This window comes from Macrobrachium nipponense, chromosome 3 (assembly GCF_015104395.2).
Source record: "Macrobrachium nipponense isolate FS-2020 chromosome 3, ASM1510439v2, whole genome shotgun sequence".
NCBI classification, from domain to species: domain Eukaryota; kingdom Metazoa; phylum Arthropoda; class Malacostraca; order Decapoda; family Palaemonidae; genus Macrobrachium; species Macrobrachium nipponense.
The window spans coordinates 71,278,516-71,306,466 of NC_087202.1; the positions used below are offsets into that span (position 1 = coordinate 71,278,516).

At 36.2% G+C, this 27,951-nt stretch overlaps 1 protein-coding gene across 1 annotated transcript in view; it reads right to left on the reverse strand.

The window, feature by feature from the left end:
- The window catches only part of LOC135221802 (tyrosine-protein kinase receptor-like), a 1,041,187-nt gene extending 1,035,265 nt beyond the window's left edge, over positions 1-5,922 (reverse strand). Inside the window, exon 1 of the mRNA XM_064259659.1 lies at positions 3,338-5,922. Coding sequence (XP_064115729.1) covers positions 3,338-5,345 — 2,008 coding nt within the window. The 5' untranslated portion in view covers positions 5,346-5,922. The remainder of the gene's footprint in view (positions 1-3,337) is intronic.
- Between the last annotated feature and the right edge of the window lie 22,029 nt (positions 5,923-27,951).

A 27,951-nucleotide genomic window follows, 5' to 3' on the forward strand; every position in this document is an offset into this window, starting at 1 on the left:
ACTAGGATTAATTTGACAGAAAAAGGAAAGACAAAGGGCATTAGAAAGGATTACTGAGATTCTTTTGTTTCGTTTTTAAATGTCTGACATATATGCTGTGCAGGATGGGGTTAAAAGCTTTAACTAATTCTATTTTCCTTTGTTAATTCTAACAATGCAGACAGAGATTTATGGAAACAATGATTTTCATACTTCACTGGGACCAATGGGATTTTTTCACGCAACTTCTGGAAAAGAGCTTTATTCTTTTGAGTTAGCGTTAACTTAAAATTTATCTTGATTTATTTTTCTGACATCTAACTGGTAACGTTTCTGGCCAAAATAAAATGAAACTATATCCGTGGGAAAAATGATTGCCATTGCCACCTCAAGTTTAGAATTCTGTGAACTCCGCAAAGGGTAATACTCCTCAAAAGTGTTAGTTGAAAGCAGTTTTTTACATCCAAAAATAATGTTCTCGTTTGCGGTCCCATTTAGCATGAAATAAAGGACGCAAAGCCTTTAGCACAATGTTCCCAGATGTAACAATGAATTTCCTTTCTTGACAAAATAAGACTTTTCTTAAAGTTGCAGTTTGAAGATCCAGCCTATGATACATTTTTGGCATTCAGATTATCACATATAACAAAAAGCAATAAAGAAGTGAAGGGAAATGTAGTTACAGGTAAATGATTTTTTTCAATTTCAGTATAATAAAATGTATTTCAGACATTTTTTTAATTTGCAATTGTAGATAATGTCTAATCCTTATTAGAACAAAGATATTTCTATTATTAGAAAACTCGTGCATTAGAAAACTCGTGCAACAATAAGCTGAGGTAATTAATTGACGCTACAATATTTGGGGATCTAAACTATTTTGCATCTGTGAACATAATCACCTGTTATTGGGTGAGCATAACAAAAGCAATTATCTTGTCGATCCACTGACAGTGACATTCTTTAGGAAAATAAAAAATATGTAGGCTGGGCTCGTTTATCGTTTTAATGTTTTAATGCTATGTATTATCGGCCTGTTTAGCATCTCGTGCAGTTGGTTAGTGTATCAAGGGTTTTGTCACTGATGTTGTGGTTTTCAGGATCAGTGGAAAGTTGTCATTGTCATATCGACGAGGTAGCCTCATATATTCAGTTATCAGCAGAATTATTCAGTGTATAAATACTTCAGAAAACTGCAATATCAAAGTACGCTCAAGAGATCTGATTAAATTGTTTAACGATAATATTCAGGACTCGTGTTCAACCAGTCTAGTGTTTGACAGGTAAAGAAATAGTGACCAGTCTTGTGTTTGGCAGGTAAAGAAATACTGGAGTAATGAATTGAGATCTCGTTGAATTCTACAGGTTTCTCGGGGGACACTGTACGCTTGGCTTTATGCTCATTCCAACGCTATCATTAATCTTCATCTATATTCACTAAACTGTTCCTTGTTTCAGTTTTACTCTTCTTTCTGAAATGGCATCATTGTCTCAGTAATGTATGACAAACGCTTGATGTCTATCTGTTTTTTTCATATTTCCATACAAAGCACAAAATCAACCTGTGACCTTTAATAGTAAAATACGTCGCTGCCTTTTGTTGCTCACCGGGAACTCCCTGCTCGCCATAGGGTAATAATAATAATAATAATAATAATAAATAATAATATAATAATAATAATAATAATAATAATAATAATAATAATAATAAAATATTATTATTTATTATTATGTTATTATTATTATTATTATTATTATTATTATTATTATTATTATTATTATTATTATTATTTAGTAGGGAAAAACTCTCTTATCACGAGAGTATATATTATGTTCTAAAGGGTCCACAATAACTACAAAGTGTACAAAGGTCATGTAGTACTTTTGAAGACTTTACAGAAAGCTTTCGAACCCTTCCCTCTGGGTTCATCTTCAGGGAAGGGTTCGAAAGCTTTCTGTAAAGTCTTCAAAATTATACACGGACTTTTTACACTTTGTATTTTTGTGGACCCTTTAGAACATTATTTATTATTATTATTATTATTATTATTATTATTATTATTATTATTATTATTATTATTATTATTGCAATATTTTTATCATTCATAATTCTCTCTCTCTCTCTCTCTCTCTCTCTCTCTCTACTTGCGCATACACAATTTTCGTAAATAAATTTTGCACATACATATTAGTCCGCGCAGGGCCCTTTCCTGTATTACAGGAAGGATGAAAAAACCCAGAGACTTCTAATAGCCATTTTGAAACACTAGAAGATATTCTTATTACGAACAATTATTGCCACCTCAAGTTCAGAATTCTTAGAACTCGGTAAAAGTAATACTTCTCTGAAGTTTTAACGGAACATTTCGCCACGTCAAGTAATCATGCTCTCGCCTTTGGTCTCGTTTAGTATGAAATAGAGAAGCCTTTAGCAAAATGCTCCAAGAATTAACTATAAATTTCCTTGTGTGACCAAATGAGGCTTTTCTCAAAGTTGCAATTTGAAGATCCCACCGATGATACAGTTTTCCACTTGCATTATCACGTGTAACAAAAAGATGAAAGAAAGGAGAACGATGTAATTAGTGATATGTAGCGAAAGTGATTTTTTTTAGATTGAAGCAGAAAGAATTCATTTCAACATTTTATATATTGCTGTGGAAGATATATGACTAATCCTTGATAGAAGGAGGTGAAAATGACTGCCTTTCTGCAATGTTATGTTACCAAATGAACCTTAGCATGCAACGTAGAAGAGTGGAATTAGAAATTTAAAATCTTTGGTGTTTTTATAGTAAGAATTACAAAAAAGCGCTTGTAAAAAGGAAAGAATGTTGTCCATGTTTACCCCACAACAAACTGGTAAATGCAATATTATTGGTGATCTTTTTCTCATCATGTGTATAGTAACTCAATTGTATTTTGATAACATTAGTTTGTGATATAATGGTGCGGTTTGACAGTAGTTTATATTTTTTTATATTTCATTCATAATTTCATGGTTGTGCAATTAATTATTATTATGGAAATTATATGTAACACATGAGTGATTATGGTGAATTGTCGATCAAACAGTAACATTCATTAGTTTTAAAAAGTACATCACATTTCACTACTTTGTAAAAACAAACTAAAACTAAAATATAGATTATACCTGTCCTAATCAGTTATATCTGATCCCAAAAAAGATGAAATTCGCCTTTTCCTCGCCCTCTTCCATACACGTCCACATCTTGAATCACCCTCTGTCACAAAATGGCTCAATCTTATTTCGCCCCTCATCCCAGCCCCTGAATCTGTCCCTATTTTGAGGACCTCCCCCCAACGCCAACTGGTTCAAGATAATGAGGCCACTTACTGTCAAGACGATAGTTGATCGTCAGAGTTGGCGGCGAGAGACGCAGGAAACACTCGGGCGAGTCTTTAAATTCATCCTCCTTTATGGCTCTGTCGAGGAACGGGGAGGAGAGAGGAGACTCTGATAAAGAGTCGTTGGTGGGAAAGGACGGGAGAATATGGATGGCTCTTTTGCCACCTGCCACAGTTCCGCCCGGGGCAGAATTCGGTCTGTGTGGATTGCTTGTTTCATTTTGGTGCGACTTTTCTTCACTCGGTTCTTGAGAGTGGAGCTCTGTTTGTTCTTCCTTTGAACGGAAATTCTGAGGAGAAGTTTCTCGTTTGTTGGTTGACGTGTTTGATTTAAGCACTATGATTGCAACCTTGGGGTTGCGTCGAGTAAATGGGTCAGCATACTTCAACCACGTTCGTAGTAAAGGTGCTACGTCGATAGCCACATTCTGGGATAGATCAGGTTTGGGCAGTGTTCCCGATTTTGCACCAGCAGGACTCTCACCATTCTTTGATGACGAAGGAGAAAAGCTCTCATGAGAGTCAGTTTTGATTTTCATACACATTTCTGTTGTTGGGTGAAACGTTGTGGCCGTCAGAATCGGGTACTTGAGGAAGCCAGTGTTTACAGAATGGAAATATGAAACGAATCGAAGTTGATGCCAGGGGGAGGCGGAGGGATCGTAAAGGTACTCTTCGTGTATGCTCGGATGGAGAGATCCCGGGAACAAATCATCCGAAATATTGAAAGGAGAATAAAATTCTTCATTTAGGGGAATTAATTTCTGCGATTCAGTCTCAGATCCATTTGAATCTCGGTAACAAATACCGTCGTAAAAATCTCTTTCGTCAACTTCTTTCGTGTGCTCTTTTTCTACTACGAGTTGGCCTCCTTTGTTGGTGTGTTTCGATTTCTTTTCACTTCCTCCTCCTTTCTCGAAGGGTTCTCCTCTTGCCGGTGTGGAGGTGGTGTCAAGATTTGTCTCTCTTTTACCCTCCTTCCTATCATTAATATCGGAAAAAGTTTTAGGTTTCATTCCGCCAGGATGTTCAGATCTTCCCGGAGATGAGACTCGATGATGATGAGGAGGAGGAGAAGGCGAAGGAGAAATTGAAGAGGAGCCAGGGAAACTTTCTGATGAGAAACTCGCTATCGGGACAGAATGCCACATTCTACGTAGTTCCTCCACGGCTCTCCATGCCGGGGCGACCTTCTCTTCCATTTTCTTTTTATTTATATCATTGTTGTCTGTTTTACTAGCATACCCACGTGTTTCACCTCGAGCTTCCGCCTCTTTGGCTAAGAGAAAAACATGGTATCCATATTGCTCTACAATTTCCTCATCTCGGCTGTCGGGATCTTCTAGATTGTGTCCATCTATCACAGCTACTGTCAATGGGTTAGTATGAATGTGTGTCTTGTCATCATCAGTCAGCCACCAGCATGGGACGAATAACTTGGATGATAAGATGGTGAAGTCGGGACTGAATATATCGCTTGGACTTTCCTCGTCGATTTGTGTTTTATATCGGTTGATTGTACTCTCACTCAGGTGTTTTATTTTGTCTTGTGTTTTATTGACCAATTCATCTTCGTCCATCATGTCGTTCTCAACTGGACGGTGAAAATGATACAAGGCAATTAACGCGGAATCAGCGAATTTCGCACTTTTGTCATTGCTATTCCCTTTCTCGGGCCCCTCGTGCTTAGTCTCCTGTCGACTTTTTGGCCTTTTTATCAGCGACGGAGTCGTTGCCAATATCACTGATTCGTTCCGGTCCCCAGGGCCTGGAACACCAATATCCGTGACCTCACCACTAATCACAGCTTCACTATTGCCCCAATCATCTAGGGGACGCAGCAGTCGATACTCCACTCCGAATCCTGGATGGAACGGGATGGGATTCAGGACCATTGTCCTCTCTTCACCCTCTGCTCGCTCCTTTCTGTCACCCTCTTCAGTTCTGCTTCCATAACAGCACCACCCCATGATTACAAGGCACACCAGGAACCGCATTTTGAATATACAGCGAGTATTCAAATCAAATCCAAAAAAATAAAAATGCAGTCATTGGCTGTTGGTCATCTACTATGTCGCATTATCATCGGTGCCTTTGTTTTAGATTGAGATCACTCACGTGGAGGGAAAAGATTTCATTTACTTTCAAAATTATCAGTAATGTTTGCTACCCATTGTCTTAGTAAAATGTTTATCGTAAAGTCACTTGGGCTTTTTCGATAGCTGTTAATTACTGCAAAGGTTTCACCGTTAGTTATGGATTTCATTTGCTTAATTGTCAATAAAATTTGCTATCCATTGTCTTTGGAAATTTTGTTGATTTCAGAATCACTTGGACTTTTTCGGTTGTTGTGAATTACTGCAAAGGTTTCAGTGTTAGTTACTTTAGTGCATTAATTTTGCTTATCAACGAGAAGATGATATTACTAACATCAGTGTCTTTAAAGTCGGACAGTTTTTGCACTTTTAAAGATATTAAGAAACTCTTACAGATAATCTCATCATAAATTATTGAATTCAAAATTCTTAACCTGAAGCTGAACTGAACACCTTGTATCAAATATAAATATACAATTGGGATGCAACTCTTTCTATGAAAATATAACACTAAAGGCTGTTTTTATTTTTTAAGATACTTTTCTCAATAATGAAGTAACTGTACATGAATCTGCACTTATAGTTGATTTTATAATTATAAATATATATGAATATATATGTATTCACTTCATTGGGAAAATATACTCTACATTTACTATTTCAACACTAAAGTTGTAGGCGATGTTTTACTATTGTACGCAATACACCATTTTCCCTGAGTTGATAGGACATATCAGTTATAGAAATATCAGGACCTCCAACTCACTCTGATTCTTTATTCTTGCTTGCACGCGGTCCTTGATAATTCTGTTATTCGAGGCAAGAAATAAGAACTAAACCTCTTGCTGGTTACTCTTCAACAACGAACCTCTTCCTTCTCGCTTCTTTCCCGTATTTCTATCTCTCTTCACCTCTCTCTCTCTCTCTCTCTCTCCACTCCCTGCAGACGCTTAGTTGTGGCCGTATCCTGAAAAGAAACCGAAAAAACAGTTGATTAAAACAAAATTTTGACGAAATTTAATAATCGAAAATATAGAATTTCACGTAATTCACCGCAGGTTTGCTGTATTAAACTTATAATTCCTTAGTAAAGGAATTCATCGATTCCCATCAAATAGTCGTGTGTAATGATTTCATGTCTTTCGTGTGAATTGCTTCTTCAGCGTGACCATCATTCTTATTTCTTCGGCCGTGGTTAGCTTCTAAAGATTTAGAGAAGTAGTCTCTAAATAAGCAGTACAATAAGACCGTGGCGGGGAAACGTAAATTACAAATCATTATCTACCTCACATCGACAGGCCTCTACCCTCCTACTGACAAGAGATTAAACCAACTTGCTTTTAAGGTTTCATGTGTAGAAAAACTACTGAATTATTAATTTATACTGTTTTCTTATTGTACGTCGAGATGAACTCCGGTGTACTTGGATTAAAATATTTTTCCGAGTATAATTGTTTAATTGTGTCTGTATTGTATATGCATTCTGTCAAGCTGTGTCATTGAACTGGGCATGGCTCCAGAGAAAAAAAAGAAAACAGAAAAAAACAATCACAAGTGCCACTATTGCAGGTATATTTTAATGACTGAATAGTAATGAATGACCATTATGTATGGTAAACTTCCTCAGCATTATACTCGGTTTTTTTCCATCTGTCCACCCGCCTGTGGTGCTTGCGTATGGTAACACTGCGTCCTGGGCTTTAGGTAGTTACATTCAGCTTACATTCGACAAAATAACATTTTATTTCGAATATTAACGGTGTAATTCGCATACAGTAAATTATTAGAATTCAGTTGCAAATGTACACCCATATACCCTTTTATTTACCTAAAATTTACACATAGCGTAACTATCTAAAGCCCGGGACGCAGTGTTACCATACGCAAACACCGCAGGCGGGTGGACAGATGGAAAAAAACAGAGTATAGCCATTTCATACACTTACACAGAATATTCACGTGCAACATATCGAACCTACCGACAGGAACAGCCCATTCGCTTATCTTGCTCATGCCCTGTGCCTCCTGGATTATTAAGGCCCTTCCTTTTCCAGTACCTCCTTCACACCATCCATCCGGCGATTCCTGCTTCTTCCCCCTTCTCGTTTGTGCTAAGACTTCCGATTTATTCATTATTTTTTGTCAACCTTTCATCCTTCTTTTCTTTCCTGTTGACTGAACCTTTGTCACAACAAAACTACCATCCCCCTGTGATGTGTGTTTACCGTCTGTCTACTTCTGCGAATGTCCACATCTTGCATTCTTCCGATTCTTATTATGGCCCCCTTTTACCTCAAATCTTCTAATCGTATTCCAAAAGTGAAATTTAAGACTGAATTTGCGTAAGTGGACGTATCATAAGGGCGTGATATCACCAAAATTCTGCTATTTTTTTAAGGGCACTGCGTGTCAGCAGCCCGGAATTTTTAGATCAAGAAATTGACAAGATACGTGAATTGCTGGCAATTTGAGGTACTCAAACAGTTTTTATTGAAAACGCATTTTGTAAAGCCCGAAAAACGTTTTACGGATTGACAAAAACTGAAAAGTTCGAAAACAAAAATCTTTTAGTGCTTCATTTTTAGACTTGCTTTAATAACATCCCGAGACCAGAAAAGCCACTAGGTATTAATGTTGTGTTCAAAACGCTAGGAACTATTAGAAACTTGCTGATTAGAAATTCACCTGGAAATGGAACAGGATGTATTGATAAGATTCCGTGTACAAATTTTAATAAATCCTACGTAGGACAAAGTGGAAAGACATTGGCAGTTCGATTAAAACAACACAAATACAATATAAGACCTGGTAACATGTCTGACTAATAGTGATCATGGTATTAACTGGACAGACTCCAAGGAAATTGTTTTGCACAGATTTAGTGAAAAGAAATTTAATAGAATCCTGTATAATTAAACAAGACTTGTGCTAATTTATTAAATATCAGCCTAGGTTTATACAAAGTTTATGAAATTTTAACGAAGGGTATCTTAAAACAAGTAGGCTGTTAAGCATTAGGACTGTGCGGTAGTTGCTAGCGTTGTTTGTAATTTTAGCATCGTTTGTCTTGCCACAAGTCTTCTTGTGACTGTATTTGTTTTCTTGGCACTTGTACCTGAACCCTGATGAGGTGTAAAAATACAAGAAAGGGCTTGGTTCAAGTCATTTCTGTTCACCCTTCTGGCTGTATGCATCATATATATATATATAATATTATATATATATATATATATATATATATATATATATATGTGTGAGTCCTAGGGGTTGTAATTAATAATATATTTAATATGTTCGTTGTGACCTTTTTGGAATGCATAGAGACAGAGCCGAAGCAACGACCTGAGAAAAGCTGATAAATGATTTCTGGGTGGTGTGATATGAAAAGTGCATAGTTAGGCGGGTCAATGTTCACGAGTTCATGGGTCTTTTCAAAGTGCCTTTGGGAAACTGGCTGCAACCAGTAACGTGGGGCGTTAACGAAGTGTGCATTCATATGTGCGTGTGCACCTCTTCCTTTGATAATGGCGTCCTTAGCCAAGTCTATAGGAGACTTTCAGAGACGTCTGTGGGAGAAAGGCAGAATGCTGGGGATAGCTCTTCGAAAGTTTATTTGTTTCTGTGCGTAATATTCTGAGTTGGGAATGGGTAAGTGTTACCTTTACTTTAGCCAAAGGGGATGGCTTGTTACACATTGTAAGAGTGTTTGACCTTAAACTTTGTCTTTAAACTTTAGTGTGCTTATGAGTCATTCTCTGTCTTTGTAACAGACGATTCTGGCGAAGGAACTATGTGTTCTGGCAAGGGGGGACCGAGAGTCCTAGGGAGACAGAGAGTCCCATATGGAAGAGATTGGTGTGACTAATTACTGATTAAGACTTACATATTGGGGGTTTAACTAAGTTAGTTTGTCTGTGAGACTTGATTTATTATCTTTCCATTGTTAAATAAATGTTGTATTTTTGTAATGCAAGTCTCTCATTTGATGACCTGTTAGAATGGAGAGAGAGGGGTTGTCGAGAGAGAGAGAGAGAGGAGAGGTCGCGAGCTGTTGGTTGCTTGGAGAGAGAGAGAGAGAGAGAGAGAGAGAGAGAGAGAGAGAGAGAGAGATTGTGTATCAGTTTGCCTACCGCTCGGGGTTCCACGTTTACCAAATAAAAAAAAACGAGATTCTTATCTCGTTTACATATATATATATATATATATATATATATATATATATATATATATATATATATATATACATATATATATATATATATATATATATATATATATATATTATATATATATGTGTGTGTGTATGTATATATGTACACACCACACACACACACACACACACACACACACACACACACATATATATATATATCATATATATATATATATATATATATATATATATATATATATATATATATATATATATACATGACTGGTAAAAATGTTCTGTTACAACAGAATTCCATCTAATAAAAGGAGCCCATAAAAACACCAAAATATAGAGAGAAAAATTACAATATTTTAGAGACTGCTGATTCCCGCTTCAAGTAGATGAATTAGAAAAGTTTACAGAAAAGGTGGTATTTATACCAAGGGATCCATCCACAGGTACGCCAATTTAGGTCACTCCCGTTGATAATCTTCCTTTAATCAACCAACGCTTAAGAAGATTAAAGGAAGATTATTAGCGGGACTGTCCTAAATTGGCTACCTGTGGATAGATCTCTTGGTATAAATACCACCTTTTCTGTAAACTTTTCTCATTCATCTACCTGAAGAGGGAGACACCAGTCTCTGAAATACTGTATTTTTCCCTCTATATTTTGGTGTTTTTATGGGCTCCTTTTATTAGATATAAAAACATATATAGATAAGCTGATTTTCCGAATAGCAGCCAAGTACGAAAGAAGAGACGACAGCCGTCTCTTACACATCTCGGCTAACGTGAAAGCCTCATCACTCATCAGCGTGCTAGAATAAGGAGAAAACCCCATCCACCCATTACGCTAAATAAGCACCATGACTATAAAGCCATAAAAACAGGCCAGGAATTCTTAGAAGCTAAGGCAGTCTGATATCGGATAGAGGGCACCCTACTAGGATAATGGACAAGGAGGGAGTGTAGTGGTTCCAATAGCTGGTTCACTTATGTTAGATTCTTGGGTGAGCCCTATACCTATCAGACGTTTGTTTAGCGGCAGCTGATTGGCTGGGAGCTGCCTATCTCTCGGCACCAGCCAATCAGCGGTCGCCAAACGAACGCCTCGTAAGCATAGGGCTCATCCAAGAATCCACCTTAAGTGAACCAGCTAGTGATATCAGTGAATCCAACCCTTCAAGAACAGTCTCGTCTCCCCACAAAATAAGCGTCATTTGTCGTATTTACTAACCAACTAACGCTCATCACGTCCTCTGTTCTTTGGTTTGCATGCAGATAGCGGGCATAGCAGTTGATACCGGGTAGCGTTTATCTAGAAGATTTCGTGCACCTATGGGGAACTATCTTGTATGTATGTATGTATGTATATATATATATATATATATATATATATATATATATATATATATATATATATAGTCTTGATTTTTATTGCTTCTGTATATATTTAAAGAAAGTGATTCATATTGGTAAATTATATAGCTTCAAGTCCATGTCATGGTTTTGATATGGACGTAAACCCCAGTCATTTGTTATTACTCTCACGTCGGAAATTCTTAGAACATAGGATTTATCTTGTTCTGGTGGAATTGCATTTCATTAGGCTACAGATCTTAGCTTGATTCCAGTCCGTTCTGAAAACTCCATTTTGCCTCCGTTGCCTTAGCAATAAATTATACGCCTGGTAACAAGTAGTGTTGTCAATCACTACCAGTTAGCGAAGGGTTTGAGTCTAGTAGATAGTTCAGTCCCAAAACCTTCCCGACAGACCGTAATGTTTGCACCCTCGAAGCTACTTGTAATATGAAAAAACGCCTTATTGTTAAATATACGAGTATACGTATACGAACATGTATGTTTATATGTATGCATGTATGGATTTGTGTATATGCTATGAATTTATATTTTTATGTATAATATATATATATATATATATATATATATATATATATATATATATATATATATATATATATATATATATATATATATATATGTAATGTGTGTGGAACAGACTGCAACTTCAAAGACCGGATATCAAGTTTTATGACAAAGGCAAAACAAGAAACAAAGGAGGCAATCGAACTGAAATTTGACGACCTCCCCTCCCCTTTCAAATAGGTACCGCAAAATGTTGCATTCGCTAGGAAAAATAAGAAAGACAGACACGTTTTTTTCTTTTTGGTACGTATTAATGGATACTCAGTACACGCAGGAAATAGTTATACTGAACATTTTTAAGAGGAATAGATTCAAAGCGTAAACTATCAGTATATCCATGGATGCCGTCCCATGCCAATAAATGATAACATTGTGGAATTGTAGTGACATAAAATGATATAGTCAGGTGCGGAAGTATTGATCATTAGTCGATAAAATTTAGAGATAACCTATCAAAATTGATAATCTCTCGACAAAAAGAAAATGAGAAGAGATGGATCAGTATTTTATTATTTGACATCCTCCAGGTTATTACTTCCTTGCTTTATTGTGTTTTCTCATATCTAGAGTTGTGTTTGATATGCAGTAAACACAAGAATAGCAAATAAAATGAGGTCTAGTGAGTCGTCTGTAAGGAAATATACGGTCTCTAGTTCCGTACCACATGCTGAGCTCTTCTTTCATCGAGAGTGGTGGTGGTGGTGGTGGTTGGGGCGGGGGATGGGGGGATTTGGGGGGGGGGGCGTTTTGTGGATGGTTTCATTTACGTCTGTCACTAGTGTGTCATATGAGCTCTAAGACTTATATATTCCAGAGCAGTTTTTTCATATGAGGATTTTGTGTATTTGCAGTTAGTGTAATTTATTTTTACTATATACATACATCTTTTCATGTACTTGAATTAATGCCTATGACGCTTAATGTAAACTCCAGGTCATATTCAAATGCAAAAAAGAAAAAGTCGTCCTGAAATATGAAGAAACTCTAGACTGGCACGTAGATATCGGTTAACTCTCTCTCTCTCTCTCTCTCTCTCTCTCTCTCTCTCTCTCTCTCTCTCTCTCTCTCTATCATCTTGAAGTTTTGAGAGACGCTAAAATGATTAATATTGCAGCCAAAAATACTTGCTTAGTGAGGAACCAGACATTACAGTGGAGCAGATTTTTTTATTTTTTGGTGATCATTATTCATATTAGAATTAAACAGCAATTGTAGGTCTAATAAAGAGTAGTTCCCGTATGGGGTTAGTGCCGTCAGTGCACCTTATTCGGTGCAATGTAGGCATTACTTAAGGTTCTTTGCAGCGTCCCTTCGGCCCCTAGCTGCAACTACTTTCATTCATTTTACTGTAACTCCGTTCATATTCTTTCTTAAATCTTACTGTCCACCCTCTCGTAACAATTATATCATAGTGCAACTGCGAGGTTTTCCTCCTTTTACACCATTATAACCTTTTACTGTCAATTTCCGTTTCGGCCTTAAATGGCCTTAGTTGCCCCAGTGCTTGACAATGCCAAAAATCTATATAAATCAAAATCAAGAAATTACGTGTAGTGTACGTCTTCACTGCAAGTAGGAAAAAACGGGTAAATTAAATGTAAGTTAAAGGCGAAATATAGCAAGTGCTATTAGACTTTGTTAAGTATGATGAATTTCATACAATCGTCAGTGCGGAGGAATGCAATAAAAGATATATTATGCTGAAAACATCCAGTTATTTTTGCTGGTGGTAGATGGCCTTCCGAGCAAATTGCAAGACATCTTTTATAATAAAGGAAATGAATGATTATCTGTGTTGATCTGAGCACCTTTCAAGAAAACAGAGGAGAATGATGTCATGCTACGGCATGATAACAACGGAAATTGACAGGGTATTTATTGTAGACAGCGACTTGTCTTTTGTAGTTCATGATCATTATTTTCCCCACAATTATCCTTGTTATCATGAATCAGTTTTAGAAAAAACCTTAGCAGGCGTGGAACCAGGCAGAGTATAGATATTTCAAAAACAAACGTGTTAGGTTGAAGGTGTACCACGCCATGAAGCAATCATGTGCGAACCCTCAAGGAATCGTATGCCTGAATGGGAATCGTATGGGAACCCTCACGGAATCGTTGCCTGAATGCATCAGCAAGTTAACAGAGAAATTGTTTTCTGGACATTCTTCTCGCAAAGAACTTACACCACAAAGCTTCATATTTAATGGAACGTTTTCTATATTGACCTTGATGGCTCAGTTCGTATCTCATTAGGTATTTTTTCCTGGGTTTTAGTTATTCCCGAGGGATAGTGAGTTGGATATTGAACGACACTTATGACTTAATGTTTGTTGGCTGTGTATTTATTTACGTGTATATATATATATATATAAATATATATAATATATATATATATATATTATATTATATATTATATATATATCATCGTCTCTTTTCTTATGGTTCTTCAAGTAAGTCTGAGTCTTCCAGTTCCTCTGTTACTTACTGTTCTCCCAGGGACTGTGTGAGGGGTATTATTACTGTTATTACCAGTATTATGATTACTATCTTTTATGCTACCTCAGCTATTTTGTGGATAGTGCCGATTATTCATATTTTTTATCATGTTGTCTCATATATCTAGATTGTGTATGTTACTGTCTGTATTTTGTATATTCCATGTATATGGCCCTGAGCGAGATAAAGGTATTATTATTATTATTATTATTATTATTATTATTATTATTATTATTATTATTATTATTAAGGCGCTGAGTGCTTTGTTCCTCGTTGGGAGCTCTGCACCTCCTGCTGTATACTACTAATCTTGGTTAAAAACCGGTCGGCACCCGTAGGAGTTATTGCCTACTGGTCTGGTTAGCTAGAAACTGGTACGCTGCAAAGGAATGTCTGTCCCTTTAGTGTATTTTCCAAATGAATCATCGTGGATTTTGCGACAGATGCATATGTGTGATATATATATATATATATATATATATATATATATATATATATATATATATATATATATCTATATCTATACTACATATACATATACATATATACACACACATATATATGTATATGTACGTTATATATATAAAATACTATATTTATGTTTGTATTTGCTTGTGCGTTGTTACATTTTTTATAGAGGTTGTTTCTATGAAAAACGACCCGACATTCATTGTCATATTTATCTTTAAACTGTTGATTCAAGGAGGAACACTGAACAGAAAACTTCCCCTGCCCACACACTTGCATACATGCATACATACATACATTTATATTATATATATATATATATATATATAATATGAAATTTAAAATTTATGTATATATACATTACTATAGATATATATTTCTCATTTACAGTTTGATGGACAAATTGTCTAAGGTTCGGTGTTTCATCCATTTATTTTTTTACGACTGTGCACTTGCATATATAGATATATTAATTCGTTAGTTTACATATTTACATGTCTGATCATTTACAGCATAACTACTGTTTTCACTGAGCCTCTTAACACAGTTCCCAAAATGATGCGCATTGGTTAGAATTTAATTATTTCCTAAAGGCTGGAGAAAATATCAAAATAAAAGATCGTACGAGTGGGCAACTGTAATATAGAAATGGAAAACAAATATTATCGAAGATTAAATCGGCGGAAATATGGAGTAAAATCATGTTGGAGAATCGTCAAGTTTAAAAGTAATATTTGTTGCGGCCATCTTTTTTTTTCACTATTGTTACAGGTTATATTCGATTCCTATTTTCCTCACCATTTCCTAATTCGGAATTATTCGCTCTTTTCCAAAATAACTTTTTGGTTCCAGTGAGCGCAATATGGACTAGGTGGGTTTACCACAGAATTTGTGATCATATGGAAGAAAGGATTTAATCTGGCGAATCCCTGAAGGGGCTCCTCCTACAGGAAATTCCGACATGCCAGTTGCTAAGTTATAGATTGGAGAGGCTTTTGACTATCGGCATCCCTTCGAGATAATTATTAACTCGCGTAAATGGCACCTCGGGTCGATTGAGACACAAGTACAAGAATTTCAGTTTTAGTCGTTGGCAGCCGAAATGAACTTATACGAATTGCAGTACATCTTTTTCAAGTTGTGGCAAAAGATTTATTAAAATGACGGTAATGATTGATATATTCATGCACCTCATTACATAACACCATCATATCTTCTACTTTGTTTCCTGTTCTGCTCAACCCAGTCTGACGAATAATTGCATCCAACCTTGGCATTGTAATCTTATTAAAAAAACCTCTAGATATTTCTCCACAAACGTCAATTTTCATATGCCTATAGGATCATCATGTACAGTAGTGTTTAATAAGACAACAAAGAAAGTAGTCATTAAAGCACGTTTGGTTTGATGCAAGACGTGCGAGGGTTAATATCTCCTTTGAGTAATAACAAGAAATTATATTCACTGTGTGTATAACTAATTCATTCTTTCATTCATTTCTGTAAAAGCTCATATACAAACTTATCAGGTACTACACATTCTTCTCCTTCGTTGTCATGGAATTTTTTTCAAACGCTTCATAACGAAATTTAATTTTCGAGTGAAATCTTGAATTCTTCGGAAGCCAGTCAGCTATCCACCCTAAGGAAAAACGTAACGATAGAAATGCCTGTGACATATCGTTCTTTAACATTTCTATAATGAAATAGCTTTTGTTGATTCGCGTACAAACGTCAGGTGGTCAAGGAAAATATTATTGTGAACATGTCTGGCTGTGTACGTTAGTTTACCACAAACTTCAAGTATGCTTCTAAGTTTTCAGGAATATGAATTAGCAAGAATGTCTTGCCTTTAGATCAAGTACGGATCAGAGTAACTTTGTGATTGAAATTAATGTGAAGTGATGTAGACGAAAAATTCCTTAATTACGGTCAATATGAAAACCATCCAAATGGACATTTTACGATCAAATCTAAAGCAAAGTTTTATTTTTTATGACTAAAACTCTCATGAGGTTCTTGCAGGTTTTATCTCTCTCGCATTCGTAAAATTCATCTAAGGTCACGAAGGGGACAAAAGTTTGGTGAAGGCTTTGCCTTCCACGGGTGAAAGCAACTGAATCATTTTCCTTACATTTTAGACAGTCTCTTGAGACCAGGCTAATATAGCTCATATGTAAAAGCCCCTAATGACCATTAACAGATATGACAAGTAAGAACAAGAGTCGCTTGAAATGCCATGGTTAAATCTTACTAATAATCATTTAGGCAAACCATTTCAGGCCATGGTACAAAAATGCTGTAGCTCTTCGGGTTGTGACGTTATCAAGTGAATAATATCCTGTTTGGCCGACGTCTCACCATACTTTTCACTGATCTTTGCCAGAGAGCTGATAGTGAATTAAATTTCACGACCGATTTTGATAGCTTCACGTCGCCCTGACGGTTAACACTGCAGAATTGAAATTATTTAAGACGTTTTAAAATGATATGATCGAGACATTTCAAACTCTCCTTTATGGAAGAATATCTCTCATACCATTTGCATAGATCTTTTAAATATGGAAATTCAGATACTTTAAACAACTGCGTTTGAAATATTAGTTGTGAAATTTGTGACAGTGTAATGAGAGCATTTTGAACTATGGTATGCGGTAACCTGAGTAGGAGGGATGGTGCTTCAAGCAGCCTGAAATCAGGTTATTAGTATTTCGACATGGAAAAGTGAAACTCGTCTAAATGCAAATAGTTTACATTCAGGCGTTTCGGTCAGTGAACGTGGTTATGAATATGTTTTCAAGGGTGTGTAATTTGTCATTCAATTCTGGCTTTAAATAACCTGGAATGGCTTGTAAGAAAGTGACGTATAATTGGCGTTTAAGATGAAAGTATAAAGGTGTCAGTAAAGCCTGAAAATTTGATAGAATATGAGGTCGGTTATGAACAATAGCGATATTATTCCTGTAAAAGAATGTTCTGGAAAATTTTCCCTGCTTTGCTAAACTAATACGCATGCTAGTATTTTTTTTTGTTTTTTTAATGATCTTTGGTGGAACCATAAGATAGAGTTAGTTATTGCTTTTTTCATTTGGTTGTTAGTTGGGAGTTAGATGTAAGTAAATGGAATATGTATATATATATATATATATATATATATATATATATATATATATATATATTATATATATATGTGTGTGTGTGTGTGTGTGTGTGTGTGTTACTCAAAATGTGGATAATTGCCAAATGTGTACATTTTGCAATTAATTTTGCCTATTGTGTACAATTTGCAGCGCTTGGTGCCTGCAAATTGTACACAATAGGCAATATAGTTGTATGTCTGTATAAAATCATTTCTACATTGAGGTTCAGGGAGCGGGTGTCGGAGGGAGGAAAAGCGTAAGAAAAACACGTGAAATGAAGTAGGAGACATGGTCAAATTGCGAAAGGCATAATAACTTTAATTGATTGAGCAACGTTTAAATGAAAATGAAAATTTAATATTGGATGGTATTCCATGTTGCAAGAATACATAATATTGTGTGTTCTATCATTGGAGAAAAAAATGTGTGTACTTCTTAGGAACAGGACCTGGCATCATCAAAAGTTTTACTTGCTGGAACTTTGTCTTTGAAGCAAGAGTATTGAAAGTTCCTCATCGGACAGGTGCTCGTAGAATTTAATAAGTATGTAAAGTGCTTTTCAAAGAAATTTTTGTAACAGTTTCCTATTGTTCCCAATTGTTTGAACGACGTTTTATTGGAAGCACTGGGCGAGTTGAGAAACTTTCATGGTAAATGTAGAAAAAGAATTCTATTGTTGTTTTATTGTGATCTCAAAATAATGATCTGCCCAGAAGAGACAATAGTAAGAATGAAGTGTACTGAATTCAGCTAATAATATACATTTACAGGTAAAACATATCGGTCACAAGTTGTTGAACACAAACCGATGCGTGTGACGTAATAACACGTCTAACATTTCTGTGGGGTTTGTTAATGATGGGAAAAATATATTTTCCTTTTTATAAGTTTTCCTGATGTTTACGATGGACTCGAACAGTTAGATGCAAACGCTCTTACTTTTCCTTGGATGTTGAAAAGTTGGTCCAACCCATTTTCGAGATCAAGACGAGACCCGAGGCTTACCTGCCACTCAAGGCTTGAATAATTAAGAAGTCTGCGAAACGAAAGTTTAGTAGTTCATAGAAGTTAACTGAATAAGTACTGGAGTAAAATTGTGTGTTTCCGAATGTCTGGCAGTTATGGATAGCTGGAAGGCCGTCACGATTCATGTGCCGTAAACAAATGCGGCGGTATTTAGTGTAATTTTACGTTCTAATTTTCCTGATTAGGTGCTTTCGTGAGTGTGAAGTTACCTACTCAGCCCTTGCAATGCAATGAAAATCGAGCGTTCACAAGTTGATATCCTTCTGCATGCCTATGCGTGATATAAACTGATATAAAAACTAAGAACTCTGCTGTTTTCAGATATTCCCGGTCTTCATCACTTTCTGAAAGAAACGTGGTCGTCAAATCTTAGAGCAAGATTCCCTCGTACAATCCTGCTTTTCATTTCTTTATTTTATCTATCGCAGAACACATCGAATAATTTTTGTATATCTGACTGTGTTCCTCTTAAGTAATTCAAGACAAGTTCATGAAGAAGACTGCTAGATATAGATAGAATGGCACGATTGCTCAGCTGTATGAAGCGTATGTCAAAATTCACAGAGGAGGAACTAAGTGAAATTGTTTGAGTGGACGAGATGAGTCGCTTTATTATATATTTACGAAGGATATGAAGTATGAATAGGTAACTTCTTACAGTACTCTCAAGTTAGCAGTGCGTCCGGTTCATGAAAGAAATTGCTGTGGTTTTTATTTGATTTTATTCTCTGGAAGTGCTGCTTCCTTACTGTACTTTCTCGCAGAAAACCTTTATATATTCTTTTACTTATCATTTATATACATTAGTCGGTGCCTTTTCGTTCTCAGCGGTTTTGTGCCCTTTTATCATTGCCATCTGTATTGATACAGATATACTCGTTTTCATAATTAAATAATTTAGCTAATCTTATGCTAACGGGAATGGCTTTTTGCCGATTGTTATCTCCATTAGCAAGAGCATAATAACGACCATGGATTTTCACTCCAGACTTCATTCGTGGAGGAAGGAAGCGAGGAGGAGGAGGAGGTTGGCGGGGGTGGGGTTGTTGGGGGTGGGGGGTGGGGGGGGGGGGGGCATTTAGAGACTATTCCCTTCCACTTGTTCAGAGGTTGTGTTCTAGGAAAAACTTTTTTATATACTCACGGCTAATAGTCCGTTCATTCATTTCAATATGTATTGTATTACATAATATTATTATAATGATGTATGTCCATGAACCGACGGGTTAAGATACCAATGAGTTGTTATACTCGTGAACACTTGTGTCATAAGTATATAGGGCAGATGGGCGTTAATACATGACCACTGCGGTAATGGGGCAGTATATTAAAGGAGTGTTTGCCTATTTGTTAGTACCAGAGCGAAAGAGATTACCAAAGAAATATGGCATCACTTTTCCTGTTAAAATTTCATCCGGAATATTTTTTACTTTTTATCGCTATATTATTATTATTATGAATCGTTGCTGTTTTGATGATCTGTGATGGATCTGATCCGTTTTGAAAAAGCATGTACATAGATTTCCATTCCCTGAGAGAACTCGACAGTTTGGAGTCACTGTCAGTTAAGTAGATTATAGACGTTAGACTAACGGTTGCTAGTGGTAAATTCTACATAATCGTTTTTGCTTGGAAAACAGCACTAACGTATTTCCATACCTATAATAGATCTCAACAATTGCTTCAGGCATCATTGACATAACTTTTGGGGCAATAGTTTCGAGAAGTCAGTGCTCGGTTTAGTCATCATTTTGATTAAGAAATGACTTTGATCTTGTCCCAGATTAAGTTTCTCCGTGTAACCGTAACCTCGCTTTCTCATATAAAGCGGCCTCAGTATTTCATCATCACATCTCTCTATGGTACGGCTTATCAAGCTTCGATTTTATTCAGAGATTCTGAATGAATTTACCCTCAGTGACACCTCACCACTCAGCGAGTTTCTTTATTCCTGGCTCGTCGACCCGCATGATTTAAGAGGCGCTTCGTCTCGGGATCTTGCGCTTTCTCGCACCGAGGAAAATTTATCACCCACCTTATAACCAACCATAGTCACAACAAGTTCCCTTTGTCTTTCGCGAATTTCAAGTAGCTCCTTCGTGGCCTTTTCTGCTCTTTATTTTTATTTGGCATGGTTTGCCCCTTATATCCTGCCCCTCCCGTTATAACTTTCGCGCATATCTCTCTCAAATTTATCATGTACGGAGGTAAATATCCGTAAAATAAGTTATAAGCAATTTGTGTATTTTTAAGTACAACAGTAGAAATCAGGATTTTCATGATTATAATCTCTCTTGCTCTTTGTAATTGCATTCGGTGACAACATGACTGGTTAACTCTTGGGATTATAATTGCTTTGACAGCCATCACGATCATTATACTTGATGCGACATCATTGTCGTGTCACGTATTATTTCGTACATATCCCTAGATAATTATGCATAATACTTGCAACTTATCAGTCAATAAGACAACGTCAGGAATCACTATTTGTAGACTTTTTTATATTGTGTATTTGGTTATATTATTAGGTCATGGGTAATGGATGCAGATGACAATAAACTATCATAGAAAATTATTTTAGGTAAGTACTTGTATATTGCCCTGTAGGCGTACACTTATAGAGAGAGAGAGAGAGAGAGAGAGAGAGAGAGAGAGAGAGAGAGAGAGAGAGAGAGAGAGAGAGAGAGAGAGAGAGAGAGAGGGACGCTTATTTTATAAAAACAAAAAGTCACACTAATGAGCATCGTGTTTGGTTCCTTTTCGTTTATTTTATGAAATCAAATTCGCATATAATAGAATGGTTCTAAATATGATAGAATGATAGAACAGGAAAATACGAACAAATAATCCCTTTAGCATAATGACTTTAGACGTTACGTTTACCTTTTGTCTTGCAGTTTGTAGTTTATGTAGTTATTGTGGGTTAAACTCATATTATTTTGTAATTTGAGGCTCCCGTTGTGTGTGCCTTTTAATTAGAAGAAAAGTATCCTTAACATGTAAGTAATGCAACATAGTTTGTCATTAACTATGCTTGTGACATTTCTATACTTTCAGATGTCAAGTCACAGACCAAATGATATGAATGAATTTCACAATGGGAGTAACGTACACTCAAAGGGATTCATATGTAATAAGTGCTCTCTCAGCCTTTTAGGGTTGTAACTGGGAAGACAGTGACTATTTCCATTCGGTGATCAAGGGAGCTTTCAGCTGATTTCGACTTATATCTCTGTTGAAAGCCGAGTGGGTAAAGTCAGTGTCACTTTGATAACTGTGTTTGTTGCCAAAACTGTTGTAATCCCAAACGTTTACTCGGTAATCCTGAGTACTAATGGTGTACCATAAAAGAAATATATCAATCGTAGGAGGACTTGTAGCATATAATTTCTGTTAAGTGTAAACAATTCCCACGGTAATAAGGAATCCATATGAAAGGGGTATATGTGTGGCTATACATTTGAAAGTATAACAAGGCATGATCTGACCTCCAGCTTACTCGGGACGCATGCAAGATTTTCCCCTCACGCATAAGTTGTAAACATTATATTCCCAACTTTTAACGTAAATTAAAACGTGCTAAAATCTACAGTCAAATAGAGCTTGTTTCACCAACGAAAATGAAAATAAATACGCTATATTTATTAGAAATAATGTTTATGAGCAAATTATTCATGTTGTTACATTTTCATTCTAATAAATAAATCATAGATATCCTATCCTAAAATTCATGTAGCTTTAAGTGAACGCAAAAAACCTTTTTCAGACTTTTTAGGCTCTTGCATAGCTATACCTTTCCTACCTCTCCCCCCGCAAACAACAACAACAACACAAACAAAGTTGATTGTAGTTTGTAGGCTTACTCCTCAGGTAAGTGATAATGTCTCTTTTAAATGAGTAAACTATCAAAGCCCAAACACACATTTCTTTATCTATCTACCTGTCTATCCGTCTATAAATATATATATGTATATATATATATATATATATATATATATATATATATATATATATATATATATATATATATAATATAGACGTTAACTAGAAAATGTGAAGCCAAATAACAGTTTTCGTAAATTTCATCCCTTGTTCTTACCCAGACAAGGTCATATGAAATAATGTTTATGTGTTTACGAATCCACAACAACAACGACAGCAATAAATCAATACTACCTTTACATGCTGCTATTAGCAGCCTTAAAAAAAAAAAAAAAAAAAAGCACCATGAGAACTTGCTGCTGCAAAAGTCTGTTCTAATGGAATGGTGCAGGACCCCTCTGGCATACATCACCATACCTTTTCGTGGAAGTCTTTTCAAAGAATGACCTCAGCAAAGCAATAAAAATCAAGTTACCACTGCTAACATGGAACGATGAGGCTGTCGGTAATTGTGTTATTTTTGCTTTTTTTGGGAGTTCACCCCCTTTTTAGGTGTTTTATTGGATGTAAAAGCTAAGGGATTTCCTCATTATCAAGAATAAACTAAATCACAGAAGAAGTGTCTGGAGTGTGCGATCGTTAATTATAGCAGGATATTATTTTAGTCAGATTTTTCTCCTAATATTTTTACCTTTTATTTTAAGCAGGCCCGTGTATTGTGCGTTTGTCTCTGTTTGTTTGTGAACTTTATTTATTTGCTGCTGCTGCTGCTGTCATAAACAACATGAAATAGTTATTCCAGCGAAGAGTTCATCCGCGGGGCGGGCAATTGGGTACTGGTCACCAATTTTCCGATCTAAGGTGGGGGGCCGCGGTCATGTATCTAGCAGAAAATTTACAATAATTTTGAAAGTGTCTCAGTATTAAGTGTTAACTAATAATGATCAAATTCACACTTCTTATAGATGCCTTCAAAATTTTATTAAGATTCGTCTTAATGCTTTGGACTCGGTTGCATAATCTATGATCTGTTTCAAGTCATTGATCATTTCATATTGAATTAACAACAAACATTGAAGGAATATTTATAGAAACTTGAGACCTGTCGCCTTGACCTTGGAATCCACTCTCTCTCTCTCTCTCTCTCTCTCTCTCTCTCTCTCACTTTTCGTGGTAGTGACCATAACAGTTGTGACGGCAGTTTACATAAATCAGTCAGTCACTCTATTCATGTAGAAGCAAGTGCTGACTTGTATTGACTTGATGACATTTGGACTGAAGTTTCGTTTTATAATGATGAGTATTATTGAATTGACTTAAGTGTTATCGAGTGATATGACTGCGGAGTAATAAAGAGAAATACGTCTCCTTTCATACAGAACGATAATTTATTTTAGGGTAATTTAACAGTATGGTGTACTGCAAGTCAAACCATGCATGAAAAAATATAAGAAATTGTATTGAGTCAAAGAGGCTTGAAAGCTGCTAGACATTTGATTGGTAATTTCGAAGCGCGATTGAAATATTTTATAAAGATCGTGATGCTTTTAGCTACATTTAGGTCGGAGAGTGATTGATTTAGCATGAAATTTCCAAATCAATCACTCTGAGGTAAAAGGGCTTTATAGTTTTTTGAGACTGGATAGCATCAACAAAAACAGATTCTTTTTTCAGATGGGTGTCAGTATAAAAGAGGGCTGCCATGGAAGGCAGAGCAGCTGTTGAGTGAATGTAATATATTTGAAAGAAAAATCAGCAAGAGAAGAAGCTTAAGTATGGAGTACAGGAAACCGGGAAGGTCCCGCTATGAATATAATACGTATTTCAAATATTAGTAGACGGACGCAAGAAGTGAATCATGAAGACGCGGTGAAAACTGCAAAGTTCTCCAAAGTTGCAGAATGAGGTAAAAAGATATGACTTCTTTATGGAAATGAAGTGTACTTAAGCCATCATATACGTATACGTAATGAAACTGACTTTGAAGGCCATTGAAACTAATAACCTTCAGTATATGTGAGTAGTCAGAAGAGCAGAAAAAGCGCAGCCAAGTTGGTAACAGACTGGCTCAGCTTACAAGATGAACGAAAATATTATAATGCGGTTTAGTCCGGTAAAAGTTCCCTGGAAAGAAATGTAAAACCGAAATGGGAGTGGGGTTGCTGGGAGGGGGGGGGGGGGGGTGCGGCTGGGGCCATGGTTGCTATAAAATATCTCTGTATCATGGGAGCAGAACGATGCCCAGAGAGAAAAGGGAATGGTGTGACTGAAGTGGTTTGAAGGACGATCTCCATTTCGTACAAAAATAACCTTAGAGAAGAATCCCAACAGCACATAAAATAGACAATGAAGAAAAGCCATTCCTTCGAAAAAAGACAAAAGAACTAACTATTCCATTCAGCTGTTTGTAATGAAATGCAACGAACGGTTGGCGGTCTCCGAAGAAAAAATGACGACATATGGATTGTTGCTTCTAGAAAGAGCGAACAGGAAAATAACAACCTCAATCGATTGAATATTGCAAAGTTATTGTTTAGTTGAAATGGGTAGGAGCAGATATAACTGTCGTAATGGAAGTTGAAAATTAACTTTTTCCATCTATTTTAATTAATGGACTTTGATTTTTCAAATACTCTATATAAAAATAGAAATTAGCTTGAAGAACGTTAAGAAGACTTGAGAATGGCCGAACAATGAATTCTGGTAGTTTATTGTAGGGGTTTGCAGCACGCCGGGGGAGGATTTGGAAGTAGATCACGCGAAGAAATAATTAGCCCTTGTAGCGTGCAAAAATGATTACTATTGTTAATCTTTTTCGAAGGTAAAATTAAATTGGTGATATTGGAAGTCACTCTGTCAGAATTTCTCATCTCTGCTTTCCGGATCTCTCTCTCTCTCTCTCTTCTCTCTCTCTCTCTCTCTCTCTCTCTCTCTCTCTCATTACTTGTTTCCAAATGAGAACTGGCTGGTTGACTTCATGTCGTATCATGCGAAATTTTTTTATTTGTTGACGTACTGTATTTTGTAAAAATTGTATGAGCAGAAGCGCCAGCCTTCAAGGGAATGACTTCGGCAGCAGCAGCATTTCCTGGTGCCCTTCAGCGTAGTGACTGTCTTGTTAGAGGGTCTTCCGAGTCCTGGGAATATAAATGTGTATGTTCTTGGCAAAGGAGTGCTTTCTGTTTTCCTCTGATAAGAAACGCCTCCGTTTCATATTCATATTCTATTTAAATGGGTCTGAACGATACCAAAGTGGTTGTTCATAAATCTTTGACAGTTTATGTTCATCACCAATTATACATGGTATGCTTGAATCCGGGAACTACTTGTGGGCGACCGAGCCCTGACAACTAATAGTATTTCAAAATTGCAGCCTCCCCAAGTCAAAATGAAGATGTAATTGTCAAAATTATAATTTATTTTTTAGTTTAGTAAAAGGGGAAGACTGTAAAAATCAAAAAGCCTGCAGGCATGCAGAATTTTTTGGCCCTTCGACAAGGGGACAGAATAGTTTCTTTTTTATTTATATTCAACTCAGTTTTGTGTACATGTAAGTAGCCAAACCAGTACATGAATAAAATATGACTGCAGTATTACTATTGCCCTCAGGCAGTCTAATGAATATGCGTCTACTGAATTAGCTGCTTTTTGTGAATATTGGTTGAATTATTAACATTTTAAAGTCTCTGCTTACAGATTTTCCATTTTCGTATTTTTGGATGTCAGTAGGGCTCACATGTATACAAACTGGCACATCTGGAAAACAGCAAACATGCCTCATAAAGAGAGCTTGTTTAGGACATTCACGAAGACCAAAGAATGGCTGAAAATTCCTAAAATTTAAAAGTTAATGACAGACCGAACCTGTTGGCTGGCGTTCGCTGCTTCCACGCGTCTGAAGAGCAGTGCTTGAAATAACAACTACGGGATAAGCATAATTGGAGGCCAGTAGGGGAAGCTAATGATGGTTAATTAGAGGATTAAACTGGTTGTCAATAATGATCTATGAGTAACCTATGAATAAGCTCTAACGCGGACAATTGAGTAAAAAGAACAAACATCCCCAAAATTGAGAACAGAATTCCTTACAAAGGTAAATGAACACTACTTGAACCTGAAAAGCTTTCTCGAAGGAGGCAACCCCCTTTTAGAGTTACATTGACCTGTGAGCCTTCAGATTAATTTTCACATTACCAGAATATTACAAGGAAGATATAGAAGAACAAACAAGAGGGGAATACTAAAACGAAATGAATTTCGTCTTCCCCTCTCCAGAGATACATCCCAGACGTTGCGTGAGGAACATCACACAAGTGGTATAAGAGAAGCTATGTGCTCATTTGTAAGTAAATACACGCCAACATTGTTTTCATTTACTTCAACTATTAATTTTCGTTTTATGTAGATTTAAACGTTCTTATTTGCTAGACGTTTGAGCCTCGGAGGAATTTTGGTGGAACAAGAAAAATTAATCTATTCCAGATAGGCCTAAGGCGCACTGACCTCGCCAGTGTAGCCACGTATCAGCTTTAAACGGTAAAGTGTGAAGGATTCCAGTTTGATTGTCCGCTCTATTGTTAATAAGATTCCAGAACTGGGTAGCTGTAGCCAGATTAAACTCTGCTGCTGGAAATTACTTTACAAAATAACCCGTAGGCGAGGATAGTGCCGTCACTGCATCTCATGCGGTGCACTATAGGCATTACATTTCTGGTGGTAGAAGTTCACTCTCGACGTGGTTCGGAAGTCACGTAAAGCCGTTGGTCCCGTTGCTGAATAACCACTGGTTCCATGCGACGTAAAATCACCACACAAACAAACAAACTATAGGCATTACTTAAGGTTTTTTTTGCAACATCCAGCCCCTAGCTGCAGCCCCTTTCATTCCCTTTACTCTATCTCCGTTCATAGTCTTTTTTCCGTCTTACTTTCCAACCTCTCCTAATAATTGTTTCATAGTGTAACTGCAAGGTTTTCCTCTTGTTGCTCCTTTCAAACCTTTTTACTGTCAATTTCCGTTTCAGCGCTGAATGGCCTCATAGGTCATGGCGCTTGGCCTTTGTCCTAGATAATATATATATATATATGTATATATATATATATATATATATATATATATATATATATATATATATATATATATATATATATGTCTTTACAAAATGACCTTACCTATTTTAAGAAAAGGGAACAAGGAAAGGAAATATTTGAAATTTTGTAACTAAAAGTGTGAGTTTTCTCCTTCGATGACATCCACCATATTTGTAACACAATTAATACACTTACACACACGAAGAATTGCGCAGAAAAACACACACACAACATATAACTTTCCATTTCATAAATTGTAATAAGTATCATAAACTGTTATTTCTTGTTTAGTTTGTTC